This window comes from Salvia splendens, chromosome 2, assembly GCF_004379255.2.
Source record: "Salvia splendens isolate huo1 chromosome 2, SspV2, whole genome shotgun sequence".
NCBI classification, from domain to species: Eukaryota; Viridiplantae; Streptophyta; class Magnoliopsida; order Lamiales; family Lamiaceae; genus Salvia; species Salvia splendens.
This window is the reverse complement of record NC_056033.1, coordinates 5418696-5440770: the sequence shown is the minus strand read 5'-3', so window position 1 is coordinate 5440770 and position 22075 is coordinate 5418696. Positions and strand designations below refer to the sequence as shown.

At 37.0% G+C, this 22075-nt stretch overlaps 4 protein-coding genes and 1 non-coding gene across 5 annotated transcripts; 1 reads left to right on the top strand and 4 right to left on the bottom strand.

The window, feature by feature from the left end:
* Positions 1-31: 31 nt before the first annotated feature.
* Positions 32-2247, bottom strand: LOC121785218 (PHD finger protein ALFIN-LIKE 2-like). The gene is made up of 5 exons (XM_042183603.1): positions 1960-2247; positions 1811-1843; positions 972-1194; positions 714-834; positions 32-520 (listed from the first exon to the last, which is right to left on the bottom strand). Exons 1-5 carry the CDS (start codon positions 2051-2053, stop codon positions 272-274), a joined length of 720 nt encoding a protein of 239 aa, XP_042039537.1. The 5' UTR covers positions 2054-2247; the 3' UTR covers positions 32-271.
* A 1337-nt stretch (positions 2248-3584) lies between these two features.
* Positions 3585-5818, bottom strand: LOC121785210 (PHD finger protein ALFIN-LIKE 2-like). The gene is made up of 5 exons (XM_042183596.1): positions 5539-5818; positions 5388-5420; positions 4527-4749; positions 4270-4390; positions 3585-4077 (listed from the first exon to the last, which is right to left on the bottom strand). The coding sequence occupies exons 1-5, from the start codon at positions 5630-5632 to the stop codon at positions 3829-3831; spliced, it is 720 nt and encodes a 239-aa protein (XP_042039530.1). The 5' UTR covers positions 5633-5818; the 3' UTR covers positions 3585-3828.
* A 1408-nt stretch (positions 5819-7226) lies between these two features.
* Positions 7227-10411, bottom strand: LOC121785186 (dnaJ homolog subfamily B member 13-like). Its single transcript, XM_042183568.1, has 3 exons — positions 10160-10411; positions 9611-10053; positions 7227-7874 (listed from the first exon to the last, which is right to left on the bottom strand). The coding sequence occupies exons 1-3, from the start codon at positions 10322-10324 to the stop codon at positions 7433-7435; spliced, it is 1050 nt and encodes a 349-aa protein (XP_042039502.1). The 5' UTR covers positions 10325-10411; the 3' UTR covers positions 7227-7432.
* Positions 10412-10850: 439 nt separating this feature from the next.
* Positions 10851-13918, bottom strand: LOC121760010 (phosphoinositide phospholipase C 2-like). Its single transcript, XM_042155613.1, has 7 exons — positions 13546-13918; positions 12761-13093; positions 12221-12669; positions 11890-12007; positions 11656-11808; positions 11495-11581; positions 10851-11416 (listed from the first exon to the last, which is right to left on the bottom strand). The coding sequence occupies exons 1-7, from the start codon at positions 13861-13863 to the stop codon at positions 11123-11125; spliced, it is 1752 nt and encodes a 583-aa protein (XP_042011547.1). The 5' UTR covers positions 13864-13918; the 3' UTR covers positions 10851-11122.
* A 6824-nt stretch (positions 13919-20742) lies between these two features.
* LOC121793172 lies at positions 20743-20845 on the top strand. Its single transcript, XR_006049013.1, has one exon. It is a non-coding gene; the product is annotated as a U6 spliceosomal RNA (small nuclear RNA).
* The last annotated feature ends 1230 nt before the right edge of the window (positions 20846-22075 follow it).

Below are 22075 nucleotides of genomic sequence, written 5' to 3'. Positions count from 1 at the left end.
CAGAAAGAAAGACCATATAAAAGTTCAGATATGAAATCATGAAAATATTTTTAATTAATAATACATCAGAAACATCAAAACATATGATATTGTAGCATTAAAATAAAAGACATCAACTCCTACATAAAACATGACATTGCGATGGACGACCACCTAGTAGACAACGAGATGGACTTTACCCCATTCAGAATAAAATGTCGAAACACATATTGCTAAACTACTTTGTCAGGGACTGAGTGAAAACTATGAATCTTCAGTTTGATCCTGACAGCTACTGCCTAGTGCGCTTCATGCAGGACGGGCATTTGTATTGCTTGATGTTCTCCGCTTTAGCAGGCGTTATCTTCACGCATTTCCCATGGTACCATCGCTCACAGATGTCACAACCAATCCAGAACTCATCTGCACTGTAGTTTCCGCCACAGCTTCCACACAATGTTTCAGTATGTTCATCTTCCTCTTCTTCGAAACTTTCATCAGCCAGCTTAGGGTTGCTTTTGACTTGGCCATCACTGGATCTCTGCATAATTGACAAGATATCTAAGCCACAGTTTCTCTTTATACCAAAATTTTGAGCACTGTACTAATCCAACATCTGTTTGTGGAGACAGTGAAGAAAATTGAAAGGAAAAGTGCATTCGTACCATGTAAAAAAAATTGAAACTGAAATTCATGGATAACTAACAATCATTTTAAATTCAAGGTTCTCATACCTTTGTGCCAACACGAGGTTTGCTTCCACTATCTGAATTGGGTTTATCTTTTACAGGCTTTCTTTCTGTCACCACTTCAAAAGCTGTCGGTAATTCATTGATCAAGCTGAAGAGGCGCTTCCTGCAAGTTGAGATACCATATGATGTTCAATCAGAAAAGTCCCCCTCATTAAATATTGTTTATGAGCTCTGTAAATTATACGAAGCTAATCTATGCAACCCAAATGTGGGTTTGAAGAATAATGGTGTGATTCATACCTCTCATTACGATTAAGCCTAGCTCCAAGGTAAAAAGCGACAGAGAGCAACCAACAATCACTGTGCACAGCAATTAAAGAAAGCCAATCTCTTCGGTTCATCCCATCCCTAGCAAAGTTGATACCAAGGGCAGGTTCAGGGAGCTCCGGTGGAACCTCCTCAGCTGGGAGAGTTACTTCCCAAGTTTCATCCGAGTGTCCATATAGACACAAATTTTCCTTCTCTAATAAGTAAAATTGAGAAACCAAACATGATCAACGAGAGAAACAAAAAAAATATTCAAGAAGTTGATTAGCATAAGGCGGACAAAGAACTGGCATGGCAATTTCACACCACAAGTAAGTTGCTTTCTTCAATGGTTCTTTGTCACCAAGAAGGCGATACATTGTCACAATTATTTTGTATAAGTAGCATATGGCAGCAACAAGAAGCTAATTAATCAACAAGAAACTGATTTCTCTTCGACTAAAAGGCTACAAAATCACAATTAGCCGAAACAAAAAACTCTAAATCACGCTGAAATCCTGCAACAACAGTCAAAACATAGCAACAGCGGCAACAAAATACCTAATTAACTGCCTTTTTGAAAGGAAAAAACATAATCAAAGCAGAGAAATCAACTAGTTGCTATCGACGTCAGCCCTAATTACACAGTATAAGAGCAAGTTAGACCTTCAATCAAGCAAAAACCTATATTGATAAAAAAAAACAGCAATATAATAAAATTCCTCAAAATGCCTACATTGCATCAATCAATTTACAACACCAGAACCAAGTCAAAACACCCAGCTTCAATTCAACCAAAACTCAAACTTAAAAATGAAGTAAGAACAGATTACCTGGATCGCACAGCCCGTAAAATTCATCCACATCTGAAAAGGTAAAAAGAGCCCAAAAGGTATCACACACGTTCGTTTACAGTAGAATGGAAAGAATTGTTCGAAAAAAGGTCTTTTGTGCAAAACCTAATTGCAAAGTAGAGTAGTACCGCTAGTTAAAGCACGAACGATTCCGGCGCGACGAGCACTGTAATCTTTGAAGATCTCCTCTACAGTTCGAGGACTTGAGGAAACTGATGCCATTTGTGCGCCCAAAAAACTACGAGATCTGAACTCTAATGAGCAAAACAATCACAATTTAAAATTTACATGAAGAAATTGAAAGAATTGGAAGAAATTGAGGAGAGGGAGAGAAGAGCTTTGAGTATGCATGAAATTCTTCAATTAGTATAGAGATGTAGACGAAATTCTAAAAGGGCTAGACTTTAACACGACGTCGTTGCTGGCTGCTATTGATGGATACTTATTCCCTCTTTATTCAATCTCTTTTATTTCCACATATTTTTGGACTACTGCTTATTCAGTCTCTTTTATTCCAAAAGCCAGGTTTTCTTTTTTTTTTTTAACTTAATTGAATCTCTTTTACTCCAAAATCCCTATTTTTTGGACTACGAAATTCTTTATAATTGATGTGATTTTCGTGACATGAATACTTTAACGACACTAAAAAGTCGACTTCTCGTAATATAAAAAAAAAGTCAGTTAAGATTTAGGGATTCTTCCATGTGTAGCAACTTTTGTTATTTCACATAGTCATTTACCTAAATTATCAAATTGAATTGGATCTCCTTGTTTATGACAAAATTTCACATGTAATGTTAGTTTGTGAATGAGATATTCTTGATTGAAATAGTATTCCACTAGTAAACACTGAAATTGATCAAGATTCATATTATATGTCATATTTATGGTCTATTTACAATTACAAATACCGATATAATGATGCCATGAAACTTCGATCAGAACTTTGTATAGTCTTATAGTGAGATAACAGAGTACAAATTTATACTATGAAATTATAAAATCATATCTACATTTTGTTGTACCTAGGTGATTTAACTCTTAGTAAAGAATGATATGAGGAAGAGTGATACATTTGTGGACTCATCGGACATGTAAATTACAATAAGATTTCATCAAAATTACAAATTAAGTTAAAATTGAAACATAGTAATTTATTAGTTCTATTTCTATCTTTGGTTAATGAGAGATAGAGATCTATACTTAGGAACTATTGATTAATTGACTTTTACGTGTCAAGTAAGTCTTTGTGTGGCATAAGCAAATTAACTAACTATTGCCAGAGTTCAATTCATCGCTACCAATAGGAGTTGGGAAATGCATAAATTGCATTACACGCAACATGCACTTATATATGAAATAAATATGATCATTCCCATAGTTTTATCCATAGCCAATAGTTCTATTTTTTTATTTATTTTTTTTTTCCATTTTGTGGGCGTCTATCAAAACTACTATAACCACATTTTATCCATCACCTACTCTATTAATTTTGCGTTAAAATAGTTCAAGCATTCTAATTTGTAACAATTGACATGAAATAAACTATGATTGGTCGGATCTAAGTACCAATAGTCTATTCATCATTCATGAAACAAATATTGTTAAAGACAAAGAAATTGTTTTTCATCAACTACAACCAAACTTAATTACTTTTCAACTACTGCCAATATTATAAACATAAATGCTTGGTACTAGAAAAAATGTTAAAAACACAATCACAATTTTAGTTGAATCCATATAAAAGTTTAGATATGAAATCATGAAAATATTTTTAATTAATGATACATCAGAAACATCAAAACCATATGATATTGTAGCATTAAAATAAAAGACATCAAATCCTATTTAAAACATATGACAATGCGATAGACGACCACCTAGTAGACAACGAGATGGACTTAATCCCGTCAGAATAAAATGTCGAAACACATATTGCTAAACTACTTTGTCAGGGACTGAGTGAAAACTATGAATCTTCAGTTTGATCCTGACAGCTACTGCCTAGTGCGCTTCATGCAGGACGGGCATTTGTATTGCTTGATGTTCTCCGCTTTAGCAGGCGTTATCTTCACGCATTTCCCATGGTACCATCGCTCACAGATGTCACAACCAATCCAGAACTCATCTGCACTGTAGTTTCCGCCACAGCTTCCACACAATGTTTCAGTATGTTCGTCTTCCTCTTCTTCGAAACTTTCATCAGCCAGCTTAGGGTTGCTTTTGACTTGGCCATCACTGGATCTCTGCATAATTGACAAGATATCTAAAGCCACAGTTGCTCTTTATGCTCAAATTTTGAGTATTGTACTAATCCAACATTCGTGTGTGGAGACAGAAGAAATTTGAAAGGAAAAGTGCATTAGTACATGTAAGGAAACTTGAAACAAAAATTCATGGACATACTAACAATCATTTCAAATTCAAGGATCTCGTACCTTTGTGCCAACACGAGGTTTGCTTCCACTATCTGAATTGGGTTTATCTTTTACAGGCTTTCTTTCTGTTACCACTTCAAAAGATGTCGGCAATTCATTGATCAAGCTGAAGAGGCGCTTCCTGCAAGTTGAGATACCATATGATGTTCAATCAGAAAAGTTTCCACATAAAATATTGTTTATCAGCTCTGTAAATTATACGAAGCTAATCTATGCAACCCAAATGTGGTTTTGAAGAATAATGGCGTGATTCATACCTCTCATTACGATTAAGCCTAGCACCAAGGTAAAAAGCGACAGAGAGCAACCAACAATCACTGTGCACAGCAATTAAAGAAAGCCAATCTCTTCGGTTCATCCCATCCCTAGCAAAGTTGATACCAAGGGCAGGTTCAGGGAGCTCCGGTGGAACCTCCTCAGCTGGGAGAGTTACTTCCCAAGTTTCATCCGAGTGTCCATATAGACACAAATTTTCCTTCTCTAATAAGTAAAATTGAGAAACCAAACATGATCAACGAGAGAAACAAAAAAAATATTCAAGAAGTTGATTAGCATAAGGCGGACAAAGAACTGGCATGGCAATTTCACACCGCAGGTAAATTGCTTTCTTCAAAGGTTCTTTGTCAACAAGAAGGTGATACATTGTCACAGTTGTTTTGTACAAGTAGCATATGACAGCAACAAGAAGCTAATTAATCAACCAGGTCTCCAAATAAGACATCAAGAAACTGATTACTCTTCGACTAAAAGGCTACAAAATCACAATCAGCCGAAACAAAAAAATCTCTGAATCAAGCTGAAATCCTGCAACAACCGTCAAAGCATAGCAACAGCAACAACAAAATACCTAATTAACTGCCTTTTTGAAAGGAAAAAACATAATCAAAGCAGAGAAATCAACTAGTTGCTATCGACGTCAGCCCTAATTACACAATATAGGAGCAAATTAGACCTTCAATCAAGCAAAAACCTATATTGATAAAAAAAACAACAATATAATAAAATTCCTCAAAATGCCTTTATTTCATCAATCAAATTACAACACCAGAACCAAGTCAAAACACCCAGCTTCAATTCAACCAAAACTCAAACTTATAAATGAAGTCAGAACAGATTACCTGGATCGCACAGCCCGTAAAATTCATCCACATCTGAAAAGGTAAGAAGAGCCCAAAAGGTATCACACTCGTTCGTTTACAGTAGAATGCAAAGAATTGTTCGAAAAAATCGGTCTTTTGTGCAAAACCTAATTGCAAAGTAGAGTAGTACCGCTAGTTAAAGCACGAACGATTCCGGCGCGACGAGCACTGTAATCTTTGAAGATCTCCTCAACAGTTCGAGGACTCGAGGAAACTGATGCCATTTATGCGCCCAAAAAACTATGAGATCTAAACTTTATTGAGCAAAACAATCACAATTTACAATTTACATGAAGAAATTGAAGCAATTGGAAGAAATTGAGGAGTGGGAGAGAAGAGCTTTGAGTATGCATGTTCTTCAATCAGAAAACAGATGGAGACGAAATTCTAAAAGGGCTAGACTTTAACACGACGTCGTTGCTGCTGATGTAGGTGAATCCTTTAATCCCTCTTTCCATTTCTTTTTGTTTTTTTCTTTATTCAATCTCTTTATCCAAAATCCTATTTTTATGGACTATTGAGTTTTTTTTTCTCTTTTTTCCTTATTCAGTCTCTATTATTCCAAAATTCCTATTTTCTAGTATTATTTTCATCCAAAAAAAATAGTTTAATTTATGGACGACATGAGTTTGAATAAGAAATTAGTAAACTAAGAGAGAAAAGGAGAAAAAAGTAGGTAAAGTAAGAGCGAGAAATTGTGGCAAAATGAGATTATTTTTTGTGGACAGAGGGGGTATTTTTTTTTAACTTTATTGAATCTCTTTTATTCCAAAATTCCAATTTTTGTGGACTACTTCTCATAATAAAAAAAACAAATCAATTAGTAATATTTAGGGATTCTTCTATGCGTTGGTACTTGTGTTGTTTAACATGGTCATTTATCTAGACTTACTAAACAGAATTAGATCTATTTGCTTATGATAAAATTTCACATGTAACTTTAGCTTGTGAATGAGATAATCTTGATTGAAATAGTATTCAATTGTTGGTCTAGTGAGACCGTTTAATTTTTAACATTGAAATTGATCAAGATTTGAATTATTATTCATATTTAATAGTCTATTTATAATTACAAATATAAGTATAATGATGACTATGAAATTTGGATCCGAATTTTGAATGATCTTAATTATAGTGAGATAACATCGTACATTATACAATCTTAACCACATTTTGTTGTACATAGGTGATTTAACTCATACTACTCCCTCCGTTTTCTCATAGCTATAGCTTTTTTTAAACATTCGTTTAAGGAAAATCTTAATAAATAGGTAAAGTGTTGAAACTTAAAAATAGGTAAATGTGTAGCCAGTGACAGAACCAGAAAATTCGGGGCTAACTTTTTAAAAAAAATTATAATAGTAAATATTTAATTTTACACGTAATGTATGTACAATTTTTATTATACACCATACGATAGCTAGTTTCGACGAATCGCCATGTCTATCACTGAAGAATATTCTCATTCAAATTATTTTTGAATCATTCATTAGTGTTTTGAGAAAATATCGATGCATAACTGTAACTAAAAACAATGAGATTCCTTAAATAGTATATATTCCTATACTAATAAATTTATTAACTGCACAATACAAATAATTTTGTAAGTAGTACAGGTATAATGTATGGTCTCAAATTGCTAGTTTGCTAAGAAAGTAGTACTAAAATAATTTTATAATTAATTTCATTATTATGTTTTCTTAATGTAATACGAGAAAAGACTTACTCCAGTGGTCCAATTTAAATGTATTCTAATTCTATCAACTATCCAGTGGTCCAATTTAAATGAAAAGGCATTGAGGGAACAAAAAAAAAGCATTTGTGCTAATTGCTTCAAGGACTTCACTAATTTATTATATCAAACAATCTAAAAGTAAAAGAGAGCCCAAAAATCAAATAAGGGGAACCTAAACAAGTGTTTCCAAAAGAACTCATCCTTCAAATTTTCAAGGCATGATAAGACAGCACGAAAAGAAGAAAGGCAAGCTTAAAAGAGTATGATGGACAGCTCCACCTGGCAGCATTCATGAGGATGTCAATAGCCGCTTGATGCCTGTTTTCTGCTCAGGAGTAAGCCGGCTTGGGAATTTGATGTTGAATTTGATCCGTAAGTTTCCCTTTCTGCCAGGCTCTTTTGGGATCGGCATCCCTTCTCCTTTCACAACCTCCTCATAGGTTGGACTAACGATGCTGTTGATAGGTATGGTTAGATTCCTGCCATCGAGGGTAGTCACTTGGGCGGTATGGCCGGTCAAAGCTTCAACTAGGGAGATCTTCTGGGTAACTACAAGATCATTCCCATCCCTTTTGAACACACTATGGGGCTTTTCATCGATAATGAATACCAAGTCGGATGGTATGACACCTCGTTGTTCATTTCCTTTTTCTGGAAATGTTATTTTAGTTCCCTTCTTCCACCCGGGCTTGATTTCGATTGCAAGAATTTCCTCCATAGCAGAGGGTTTCCTGCCAAAAGGGAGTAGAAAACATGGAGTCATAAGTAGTGTTTCAAGTTGGGTAATCAAGAAAGCATAAATTATAAGACACACATTAACTAATCATCGAATGAAAGAGATGGATAGCTCAATCTTAGAATCGAGGGTATTTACTACAAGGGATCCCAAATTTGAGAGGTAGATACTTGAAAAAGGACACTCTATTATAACAAAGTCGGCAATGATAAACCATAATGCTCATGTCCCTTTTATACATATTAATCATGTTCAAGCTGTTCTCGTGCAATGATGCATCAATATTTATGTTGATGTTCATAGTAGTTACTTTAGATGCACTAATTGTAAGAAGAGTCTAAATTAAGTAGTTTTCAGCTACATCGAGAATTTCCATCCTACTGACAAAGAGAAGAAAAAAGGGGATAATGCTCATAAGTTCAAAACTGAACATGCAGACAGTTGCCTTTACTTAATCACAACGAAAATAGAGGCAAGCAATATTATGCAGACCATATTCAGTAACTAACCAGATTTCCCCTTAGTCTTTCTCTAGGCCAGACACACACATAGAGTTCCAAAAAGGATCTAGTAACTAACCAGATTTTGCAAAGTTATTATGTACTTAATAAGAGTATAAATGCACTCTTGCTGTTAAAATAACATATAGTGGACTTATCTTTCAATTTATAATATAGGCACATAGATTCCAATTCAAGAATTGATGTTGTTGTCACAAGGCACATGAAGACAGATGATGAACCATAAAAGCTTTGGATGCCACCGGCTAATATAAAGCTGGAACTTCTGAGTGTTGAATAACAAGCAAAAAGGGCGTAACTTAGGTGGGAAGTGTTTTAATTATAGGTTCAGTAAATGCTATTATGCTAGTGTATCCTTTGATATATGCATGGATTCATGATCACGTACGTCACCCTGGTCATTTAGTTATATATTGGTGCAGATCCTCCACCTAAGAGGAATAAGGCTAAAAGAAGTCATAAATTAGGCGATGATGGACTAACATGCTAGGGCATTGCCGCACAAGCTTGACACTTGTAAAAGTGTGAAAAGTAGCATCTTGAACTTAAGTGAGACTGACCACTTACAGGGTACAATTCACCAATCAAGTCCATTGTATCTCAAAAACCAAAATATTAAAATTTGTTGCTGATGTCAATTTTCAGTGAACAATTCATTATGAAGTTAATAAAGTATGAAGGTTTCATTGCCATTCGGTATTATCGGAATTGGGGTGATCCATCTAAAGAAACAGAAAAGTTACTCAAACATAGAGATTTCAATTCACACGAGCATTGCATGAAAAGATAGGTCACCGGTAGACTAAGATCGACACGTGCCAGGAGATGTTACCAACATCATGCACCTAAAATCACACGCGTATCAATGATTCCCGGTAACAGATAATCTATCTAAAGAAACAGAAAAGTTACCCATCAGAGAGATTCTATTCTGATGACAAACATACGACAAGCTAGGTCATCACGAACAAATCCACACGTGTTGAGAATTGAGATACGCCAAATTAGCATCTTACACCAAAACCGCACCTGTTGATAGGCTTCAACAGTAGTATTATCTTGCACAAAGTCAAGATCAATAACTAACAAGACACAACTCAACCAATCAAAAAACACTCAAACACATTTCCAAATTAGCAACTAATACAATTATGTACTTAATTCCAATAAAAAACAACCTAATAAATGAAACCAAAGATGGAATCTTTACCCACTGGAGTCAATCACATCCCGTGAAATCTTCATCTTTTTAGTAGTCCCCTTGTACAGATCCTCCAAACCACAGGGCAGCATCCGCTCAATTGCGGGCGCCTTCCTGGGCATTCCATGTCCACCAGAGCCGCCTTCCCCACCAGAAGACGCATTCCTAAGCGACGTATATACATCATCCCCAAACATCGACCTTGAAAACGCAGAGCCACCTGCCCTAGAACCCCCTCCTATATCCCCCATTCCCCCAAAGGGGCTGGTGAAGCCGAAAAACTCAGAGAATATATCATCAGCATTACGCGGATTGAACCGGAACGAGGCCCCACTGCCACCGCCGTCCCTCATGCCAGAAAATCCGCCGGCATCAGGCGGAGGCATCTGCCCCTTCAAACCCTCCTCGCCGTACTGATCATATACCGCTCTCTTCTGCGGATCACTCAACACCTGCATTAATTAAACAGTTACAGAACAGAACAGACAATCAGAATCTCCACAATCAATTCATCATCCTATTTCGCTGACCTAAAATAAAAAGGAGAGGAGCAATTACGTCGTAGGCCTCTGAGATTGTCTTGAATTTGGCTTCGGCGTCTTTCTTATTGTTAGGGTTTTTGTCGGGATGCCATTTCATGGCGAGCTTGCGGTAGGCTTTTTTGAGGTCGTCTTCTTTGGCGGAGCGGTCCACCTGAAGTATCTTGTAGTAGTCCACCCCCATGCTTTCTCTCTTCCGCCTCCACTTTCACTATATCTCTCTCCTTCCTCAATTCCCTTCTCTGTTTCAGTGATCTAGATTTTAGGTTACTTGTTAGTTACTACTACTCTCAAATCAATAAAACAACCTCTCTTTTAATAAATTAAGTTTCCATTAATTTATTTTTGTGGGCCTTCATTTTTATTTTTTTGTGTAAGTTTTGGGCATAACTTGTGTAGTTCTTTTTAATATTGATAGAAAATTTCTTTTTATTGTTATATTAGTACTTATTGTGTGCCAAGTTAATCCATACGACAAGTTAAATTGGAAAATAATAAAATTACTAGTAAATAAATAAACTGGGTAAAAGTATAAAGTTGATATCCGAATAAAGAAGGGGAGAGATTAACATAACAAAATTTAAAATGATTATTTTTAGCAAAAAAAAAAGAAAAAGACTTATTTAATTTTGATGTCTTAAAAAGAATATAACTTGAAACATAGACAGTGGAGTATATTATAATTATAAAATGTATTTGGCTGATGGAAATTCCATAACTCAAAATGAGTAAGAAGTAGATTGATAATAAGCTCACACTCTGTGAGCTATCAAAGCTTATACTTATTGAACACACTTTAATACTCCTTGTCTCCATAGCAATCATGTGTGGAACATAAATTCTGAAACACATCAATAACCTTACAAACTTATACTACTACTTGTCTCCATTACTTACAATCAATCATGTGTGGAAGCACAGCTCTGAATCACTGCCTCAAAATCCATTTCCATGAACAATGAACACCAAAAATCACTTTAATTTAAACGAACTCGAACTTCATAAGTAACCTCACGGACTTATACTGGTCTCCTTTGCGATCGTGTAGGGGCACGGCTCGAATCCCGGTCTTCAGCTCCCAAACGGGAAGGCATGTTTGGCCTGCAAAATCATCTTTATCAGGTATGTCAAATTCATGCACCTCAATTCTCAACAACGCCAACTCCGGAACCGTCAACGGGAACCCGAAATCTTCGTTCCAAACTGGCGTCCAATTATCTTCAATTATCCTTGTCTTTTTCATACTTGAATCACATGGGACTCCAGCAATTCCAATCTGCATTTCAAAATATAGCGCTATTATCTTTCACATGATCAATATTTTCTTGATACGATACGACCCAACCCGAGTTACCTTGACATAGAAGTCAGGAGGCGAAAAGAAATCAAAATGCGTGCGATGAAAATCGATGTTCCATCCTTCTCCCAGGTACACTTTCACCTGTTACAAAGTTCAAAATTAGTGAACTGTTAAATTTTTTCCCACTTTGACATGAACGAAGGCCATTTACTTACCTTGAGCGTTTTCTTCACAGGGAGACGCTTATTCGGGTCGAACACTTCCCCACTAGGTCCGTTGTTGAGAAGGAAATCGGGCTTTGTGACGTAGCCACACCCTCCATTTGCTCTAAACATCCCTTGCATCAACCAAAGCGACCTCCCGTGACCCTTAGAAACGCGACAAAGGAAAATAGTTAGTTAGGAATCTGAACTAACGGACTCGGGTTTCGCTTTCTTTAAGTTTCTAACCTGCATATTGAATGCAACCATCTGGACTCCATGCATCCATCCTATCAAGGGATTGTAGTTTGATGAGTCCAGCCTCATTGCCTTTGGATACACTCTCATCAAATTCCTCTGATTGAATCTTTAACAACAAATCAAACAGCACAATTCACAACCACAGTTGCATCAGATAATTAACTAATTAATGACAAAACCACTCTGTTTAACTAGTGCTACAACATTGAGATTACAAGACACACACAAAAAGAAGCATGTTTCACTAGCAACATTAGAAAAGGCAAAACACACACACACACACACAAAAGAAAAGAGTTGCATAAGCCTTAGAACTCACCTAACTATCTCAGTTCCATGAGTTAGGACAGCGTTCTCGAGCTTCTCTTCGTTCAAGCTAACGCGATGAGCCTTCTGAGAGCCGACTCTGAGCCAAGCCTTGATGCCTCCCTTCATCTTCTCTGCCCTGATTGCAATCAAGCTCTTATACTCAGGAGGCGCGCTCTGCTGCACAGCCTGCCCCGGATCCTCCTTCTCGTCCTCGCACTCGCCATCATCCTCTCTCTTTAGCTTCACTGCCAAGTCCGAGATCTCTTTCCCCCACCCCACCTCCTCGGACGACTTATACACCCTCACACTGCCATCCTCCCCTTCCTTCGCCTCTAGATACTCCTTTGGTGGCTTGGTCGATATCACAACACGCCCCTTCAACGACTGAGGCGAGGGGAAGTCTTGAAAAGTATCTGATGAGGAACACACTAGCACATCTTGGAATGTCTCATGCACCATCTGAAACACAACATGTTGTTAATTATGAGGCCTTTTTTAGATCAAAAGAGGTGCAACTGCAAACCACACGGGAGAGGCGAAAGAGATGTACTTTTGCTACTACGGCCTGAAGTTCTTGATTGAGGTGGTCTTCTAGTGTGATGATCACAGGGTAGTCTGAGGCAGCAAAGGCGTGCTCCCGGATTGCCTTCAAGCATTTGATGAGCTTCACCGGGCTTGTGAGGGTCCCTCCGTGCATTATATGGATGTCGTCTTTGGTGGAATTTGGCCACATGTCCAGCTCAATCACGCGAACGCCTCGTTTGAGGGCTTCAATGATTGGCTCTTCGCTCGAATCGCTGCTGATTTGATTCCCAGTTAAGTAGGAGTTGTGGCCAGTGTAGATGAAGTAATGTGATAAAGGGCAGTTCATATCTTGATGTACCTAACAAAATCACCATATTTAGGCATAGGATTTTGATGAAATTTTTGACAGAAACTTAGGCAAAAACAAAAGCCATGATCTTGCAAGAGCTAAAACATATACTACATCTTAATTTTTCAGAAACAACTTAAAAAATCTTGCAGAAACATAGTACAAAACAAGATAAGATCTTGCAAAAAATGGGGAAACATCAGCCAACAGCAACTTAAAAATCTGTTTGACTAAACTTTCAATCTCATCTAACTTTGGCTAAATAGTTGGCCTACATTCGGTCGAATTCAAGTCTCTTAGCAAAATCAGATCAAATCAACATTTTAAAAGTTCCGCCTTAAAAGTAAGCTAAATAAAATATGATCTTGCATAAATGAGCTAAAAAGCTCAAGAATCTTGCCGAAACATGTTGTGTGTGTGTGTGTGTGTGTGTTTTGTCCTTAACAGATGAAACAGACTACCTTAGGAGGAAGAGGGAGAGGAGCATTGATCCCACTAAGCAGAAACCGAAAGAACTCTTTGAGGTTAAGACTTCTACGCTGGGAAACGCTGTGGTGTTTGTTTTCACTAAGGAAAGACACCATTAAAGCTTGAGCTTCTTCCTTAGTGAGCTTCTCTCCTTGAACTTCCAGCAAGAATCTGTGGAGATGGTCCACACTCATCGATCCATTATCTGAATAGCTCGTGAAAAGCTGTGTTACATCGCTGGGAACTTCGGCCTCTTTGATCCGAAATCGCCTCTTGAAACATAAACACACTCTGTATGTTTGCTTAGACATATCTTTTTCTCTCTTTTCTTGCAACTTTTGCTCATAAAAGAGATGCTTTATGGGAGTAGTTTATATAGCTTAGATAAGGCTTGTTACTTATTATTACAGCTTGTTTACACTACCGACGTGTTGTGATCCTATGAATCTATGATTATTTTAAACATTAATTTTGATCAAGTCAAAATTTATGATTATGATTAAATGATCTCAGTAGCATAAATAAAAGGGCAGTTTACTACTTGATTCAACCAATGGAAAAACACAATCTTTATCAAAGTTGACTTTTGCAAACGGAATATTGGGATAATTTGTGGAGCTCCCAGGTGTTCGATTTGAAGATCATGGTACGTAACTAATAGAATATGTGTTTGTGAACTGTGATTATTATTGGAAAATTTTAATAATGTTTTTTAATGAATATTGAAGTCAAATGCATGGCAAGAACTAAGATGCTACATCTCCTTGTAGTTGTATGTCTTTGCTTTTGATAGGAAATAAAATCAGACTATTTATATGGCTAAATGCCACATTAATTATAATTTACAATCAATTTAACCAATTTAATTAATTGTCGATATTTTTCGTTTCTTTGATTGATTTTCCATGATTTCTCTCTATAGTCTTTGCATTTATTATTGGAAGATTTCAATAATTTTTATACGGATAGTGAAGTCAAATGGCAAATGCTGCGTCTCCTTGTATATCTCGGGTTGATTTCTTCTTAATTTATTTCTTCATATCAACATTTTCATTCAAATTGAGTGTCAGACATTTTGTTACTTAATTTCCAACAATTTTATATTTGAGTAAGAATCTTTGATCCAACATTTTTACTTACGGTACACAATGAAATAATACTCCCCCTGTCACATGAGAAAATATTCAGTGGTCTAGACACACCATGTGGCATGATGACGTGGTATGCCCCACTAATTATAAGTTGACAAGTGGAAATAATTGAAGTATAGAAATTAGAATAAGGTATCTAGTTCTTATAAATAGAATAACATTTGAAATTTAAAAACTTTACAAATTACAACAATATAAACTATTAAGACATATATAAAGTACATATATTTTTTTTATAATGGTAAAACAAAATTATATAAATATTTTCAATTTCATGTCTATAGTACTAATACGATTAACTATGATTTACTTAGTTTATTATTGTATTTTTATTTGTAATATTTTCATAAATAAATATAAAATGAAAAAATACTACTAAATTTCGGTTAATCTATTGGGATTATTTGAGATACATACAATATTTATAAATTTTTTTATTTAGTGTAATAGTAAAATAAATTATATAAACAGTTTTAATTTCGTGCTTAGAGCATCTCCAGTGGGCGGATGTCCCACTCGGACATCCACTAGGACATCCCAAAAACACCTCCTGCCACGTCACTAGGACATCCCACCCCATTGCCACATCACTAGGACATCCCCTGCATAATCCGCCCTTCCCATCGCCCTTCCCACTAGGACATCCCGCAATAAAAAAAATCACAATAATTTAATTTTAATATAAACAAAAAGTACGGGAAAGCAAAATACGGGAAAAATTACGGGAAACCAAAAAACGGGCAAAAGTACATAGTCATAAAACATAAAAAAAAGAGAATTTAGAAAAAAAGTAAAATACATAGTCATGAAAAAAAGAAAAATACATAGTCCAACATCCCCGGCTCACTCCGCGCTGTCCTCGTCGCTCGTGCCGCCTCCGCTACCATTCCACCCATCCTCCCACACATTCCACCCATCCCCGACATTCCCGGAACCGTTGACGCACTTCCTCTAGCGTTTCCCTCCAAATCGATGGGAAACGCCGGAGTCTGCGACTCACTCGTGGCCGGGGAGTTCCTATCGTTCTCCATTAGGTAGAAATGAAATTTGTAGTAAAAGAAGAGAGAAACTTGTTAACACAAGTGGTGCAAATGAAATGAAGTTCAACGAGCAGTATATATAGAATTTAAAAAAAATAAATAAATAATTATCGGACGTCCGACCGGGACGTCCGACCCTCGCCACAGTGGCGGACGTTCGCCCGCCCGTCGCCGGGACGTCCGAGGACACCCGACGTCCTCACTGGACGTCCGTATCCGACCTTCGACTCCCCAACGGCGGACGTCCCGGTAGCCCTTCCGCGTGTCCGACCGGACGTCCTACCGGAAGGCCGTCACTAGAGATGCTCTTATAGTACTAACATGATTAATTATAATTTACTTTATCATTATATTTTAAATTTTTTTCATGTATAAATACCAAATGAAAAATAGTTAATTTATGTTAACGTATTGTGATTTTGAGATACATATTATACATATAATATATAATACGTTCATATATATATATATATACTCCATAATTTTTTTTTAAAAAAGAGAGAGAATAGTTTAATCAAATTTTAAATAAATTACCTAGAATGATGTGAATAGATAATGAAAAAAGATGAAATATAATATTATATATGTGTATTAATAGTTTACATTGTAATTTGTAAAGTTTTTAAATTTCAAATGTTATTCAATTTATAAAAACTAGATACATAGTGTAATTCCTATACTTCAATTACTTCCATTTGTCAACTTCTAATTAGTGGGGCATACCACGTCATCATGCCACGTGGTGTGTCTAGACCACTAAACATTTTCTCTCGTCCCATAAAAAGAGTCACATTTTACCATTTCGGTTCGTATCATAATAAAAGTCACATTTCACTTTTATCATAAATGGTAAGTAGGTTCGCATTCGGTTAACTCATTTCATAACATGTTATTATAAAACCAATATAAAAAAGTGAGTTACATATATTCCACTAATTTTTTCAACTTACTATTCATTATAGAGTACTTCTTAAAACCCGTGCCACACACCAAATGGAACTAGTGGATAAACACTTCATTTTTTTCAAAAAAATTGCATATTAGTACTTTTTAATATTCCCCATGCTAATTATGAATAAAATAAGTAACTTTGTATGCACTTTTTTAATCAGCCAAGTACACTTATCTGAGATCTGATTAGAGTAATACATATGAAGGCCAACTATTTGGAATTATGTTTGTTGTAAGAGCATCTCCAATGCCGGCGTCAAAATTGCGACGCCGATTTTTCGCCGACGCCGGTTCTGACGCCGAACCATTGGAACCGGCGTCGGCGAAATCGGCGTCAAAATCGGCGTCGCCATGCCGATTCGCTCGATGACGCCGGTTCCGACGCCGATCCTCACGACGCCATTGTGGGTCCCGGATCGGCGTCAAACCGGCGTCAGATTTTATTTTTTATTTTTTTTTTCTTTTGAAAACACTATATATACGCGCTTTGAACGTCATTTTCATTCGCACCACTTGTTTTAACGAGTACTCTCTCTCTACCTTACTTTCTGTACAAGATCAATTTAAGAAATGAGTAATGCCGGTGGTAGTGGTGGGGATGCGGATGAGTACGAGCATATGCTGAACGAAGAGCTAGATTTAGTTGAAGAGTTGTGGGCGCTGAGGATTGCAAGACGTTAGTTTTTATGTAAATTTATGTAATTTTTTTAAATGTAATTTTTTTAAATGTATTTTTTTAAATTATTGTACTTTTTGAAATTTTAATAGTATTATTCAATTTAAATGAATTTGTCTCGTAAATTAAATTCCGTATGTTGATACGATTGTAAATTAAATTATATAATTGTTATTAGTGATGTGGATATGTAGTGTGAAGGCTATGTGAGGGCTATTTGATGTCCAGTTGATGTGGATATGTAGTGTGAAGGCTATGTGAGGGCAGTGTGAAGGCTATGTGAGGGCTATGTGAAGTCCAGGCTTACTAGAGATGCTCTAGTTAGTGGGTTTTAGTAACTCATGAGTCACGTTGCATTAATTAGTCAAAAGTAACAAATCATTTATTTCTAGTGGTTTCGTTGCTTTATTTCATAAAGATGACAAGGTGCATGTCTAATCACAAGATATACTATATAGTCATACTATACCCCATCCAAGAAAATCGAAATTTATTTTTGTCTATTTTAATATAGACTAAAAATTAATTACATTGTTCGAGAACATTTTATAAAACAAGGCACTACTTGGAAAAATGAAAATCGTAGAAGTAATAATTGTGAAAATGAAAACAACCTTTCAATCAGATTAAGAGAAAAGAAGCCATTGTTGGACCTTCAAAACTTGTTTAGTCAAAATTTTCTCTTGCACTCACATTTAACGGTTAGATTTTTCTTCATCATAAAAAACAAATATAGAAAATAAAGGCGTTATTTGGTGGTAATATTATTATATGATTAATTTCATGGGCCATGACCAACATGAACGATTTTGTTTTATTTCGCGTGACAGAAAATAAATAGGCCAAATAAAATTAAATGCGAATAGATTGAATAAAATTGGTTAAGAGTCCCCTACCAATTAAAAGGAGTTGTTGCAATTCATTAGCTGTCATGTCAGCTTATGTACAAATGAATGTTATGTCACATTTTCTTTGTGTAGTATTCATGGGGTATAATTTGTGACAAAATTAAATTAATTAGACTCGTGGAGAACAATTAAATTCGGAAGTAATTAGGGTTTATTGTTAAGATTTTTACTAAACTCGTGTTAAGAGTTTAGTCATTGAATAGGTAGCTGGGTTTCAATTTTGATTTTATATCATAAACTGAATTTTTTATTTATTTAATGTGATCTAATATTGGTGATGTTATAAACGATTCGAGTGAAAAGTAAACATATTACACCCACTTTATTCTAAAGGAGCACAAACTTTCTTCGAACTAGTCCCTTTTCTAAGTGGCATTTGCTTTCTAGTATTCCTCCAAAACTTGAAAATGATATATACCACATACAATTATTCAACAACAAAAAATCATTTTATTAAAATGTATATAAATGCACTATATACACTAGTATATCATTGGCGATATATGTATAAAGTTTGATTTGATAGGAGTATATGGAATAACAGAAAGTAAAAAGATTAATGTTTTTAGTTTGGATTATTGGGCATCTCCAGTGGCTTTAGCCCAACAATAGTCCAACCACAAACTCCTCCTGCCACATCATCAGCACTAAAAATCCTCCTGCCACATCATCAGGACAAGCAAATAGCCCAGCAATAGTCTAGCCACATCACCCCTAATTATATAAAACAAATAATTGACAATCACACAAAATACGGAATTAAATGTACGACACAGATACGAGAAAATTCAATAATATTATTTAAATTTAAAAAAAGTACAATAAAAAATACATTAATTTTTTAAAAAATTACATTAAAAAAATACATTAATTTAAAAAGAAATTTAAATTTGTAGAAATCATGGTATTAAATATGCCCGGTCAGTGGATTTTGACCAAATAATAAATGTGACGAGACATTTAATTTTGTGAAATTAAATGACATAGCGTCGATCTACATTTTACGTAGATAAATGTAGTATATTCACTTTCTCAAATCCGATTTCCGGTGAGTGAGAAATAGTGGATTAAAGTTTGGAGTTGGAGCTTAGGGAATAATTAACTAGTGTTAATTATCCCACATTGGAGGATTAACACATCTTTTAATGTGTATAAATTAAGTGACTTTATGTTACTTAATAATTATAGTGGACCAAGATGGGTAAAAGAGCCCACACGCGCGCGCACGCGCGCGCCGCCGCCGCCGCCCGCCCGAGCCCGTGCTCGCGGTTGCGGGCCGCGGGCCCTATCCCGATCCCGATCCCGATCTCGATCTTGGACTTGGATCTTGGCAATTGGCAATTGGTCTTTGGGTGGTCTTTGGGCTTGAGGCTTGGCCCAAACTATTCTTTTTGGACCACCGCCGAGTCAGCAATCCAAGTGGCTTGACACGTCGTCAAGCGAGGCACAGTCACGGCTGCCACGTGAGAAATCCACACGCTCCACACACGGATGGCACACTCCTGCCACACGCTCGTAACCGTCGGCGGTTACAAATCTGCCATGATGAGCCTTCATGGCTGTTGACCCAAAGCAGTGGACTGAGTCTATAAATAGGCTAGCCACTCCATGCATTAAAAAAAAAAAGATCATTCACAAGCATTACAGCATAAGCTCTCTCCCTCTCTGCATTGTCTTTCTGTCGAAGCTCTGCCCTCTCCTACATCCAGTTCGCCGGAGCTCTACTGATTGCGGTGCTGCATCAATAGAGACGTAGCCGTTTTACCTTTGGGGACGACACGCCAAACCGAAGAGCACTACCGGGGCGTATCTCGTCTTGCGGGAAGAGGCCTCCTCGACTCGGCTCAAACATTATTCACGGTTACTGTTTCGTTTTTACATTTGTAATCTCATTCTAGTTCAGTTTCCTCTTTTGTATTCCTTCTTTTGGGTTGTATTACGCCCGGCTTTTATCTCTTGTAATCCCCAGAAACCAACAAAATTCGCTCGCCGAACGCTTGTCGGTCCTGAGCCTGCAATGGCGGCGAGCGCTAGCCGATTTTTTGCCGAAATGGCGCTCGCCGGTTCCAATGGTTCGGCGAGCGGATCGGCGAGCGCCGGAAATCGGCTAGCCGGCCCGCTCGCCGCCATTGGAGATGCTCAACCACAAGTTTTGAGAGTAACACTCTTTAATGCGAACGAGATCAAATGGTCACATTTTCAGAATTTATTATTATAAAAATTGATTATTATAGTTGATAAATTAAAATTTCATTTTTTCAAATATCTATTCAGTATGATATTTATATTAGTTTTTTTATTCATAAGAATAATTATTATAATAGTTAATTTTAAGTGGAACACAATAAATAAATTGTTGGATTTCATCAAACTTTAATGAGACATTGCTTTTAGCTAAAATTATAACTTCATGGTGTAACACTGTACTATTAATTTATATTCATTCAACTCAAAGCAATATGGTGTCCCTTCGGGGACATCCGATAAAATTGGAACGATACAGAGAAGATTAGCATGGCCCCTGCGCAAGGATGACACGCATAAATCGAGAAATGGTCCAAATTTTATATATAAAAAAAAAACTCAAAGCAATATGGTATTTTCTAGAAAATCGATGTCGTTTAAATTGGAAGGACGACCTTGCCACGATGTCGTTTAAATTGGTCGGATGACCTTGCCACGATGTCGTTTTAATTGGTCGAACGATTTAAATTCAATTAAATTTAAAAATTAAGGATATTACTCCCTCCGTCCCTGAAAATTTGTCCCAAATTACCATTTCAGTCCGTCCCTGAAAATTTGTCCCAAATTACCATTTCAGTCCGTCCCTGAAAATATGTCCCACTTCAAACTTACTAAAAATGGACATATCTATTTACTCCTTCACATTATTGTTATTTGCATTTTGGCCCTCCCTCCCTCACAATCGGGTGAATGCATTTTGCATTCCACCCTTTCCTCTCCCTCATTACTCTACCCCTCCCTTCTCTGTACACAATCACCCCCACTGCCTCCTTCATCAATGTACAACCACCCCCACCTCCTCCTTCATCAATTCACAACCACCCCACCGCCTCCTTCTTCAATGCTTCACAACCACCCTCCATCGCCTCCATCATTTAAATCTTCGACATCCCCTAATCGAAAACCCTAATTTTCGATTCAACTTCCCCTCCGTCCAAATGTCTCACGAAAACCCTAATTATGGTGATGGGGCTGGAGATCCCGACTCCTGGGCTGGTTTGTCGGCCGACGAGCTGGACGACCTCGTCGTCCCAGACACGCCAGAGCATCTGTGGCCTTCATACCCCCCCATTGTCGCCCCCTATCGCTCCTACTCCTATACCGACACCGTTGTTCCCGAAACGGAATCGGAGAACCTCCCCCCACCCAACCCCTGCTACGGTCGACCCCCCCAAGCCTCCCCCTACCCCGGTCCACCTCCCCCAGCCACCCCATACTACGGTCCACCCCCCCAGCCACCCCCTACTACGGTCCACCCCCTACTACGGTCCATCACCCCCATCCAACTCTGACAAATTACCTCAAGTTTCCCCCATCGTGTATTCGGCCGTTGAGAGAGAAATGTTTGCGATCTTGCTTCCTAGGTTTTTGGATCTAATCTAAGTATGTTGTCCCTCAAATTCCTATATTTCGGCCCATGATTTGTGTTTGGATGATGTGGGTATGGCCGATGGGTTGGAGACTGGGGTTGGGATGGATTTAGGGTTTGGAGGCTGGGTGTTTAGAGGGGTTTGGATACTGGGTTACACATGGGTTTGGAGGCTGGATGTTGG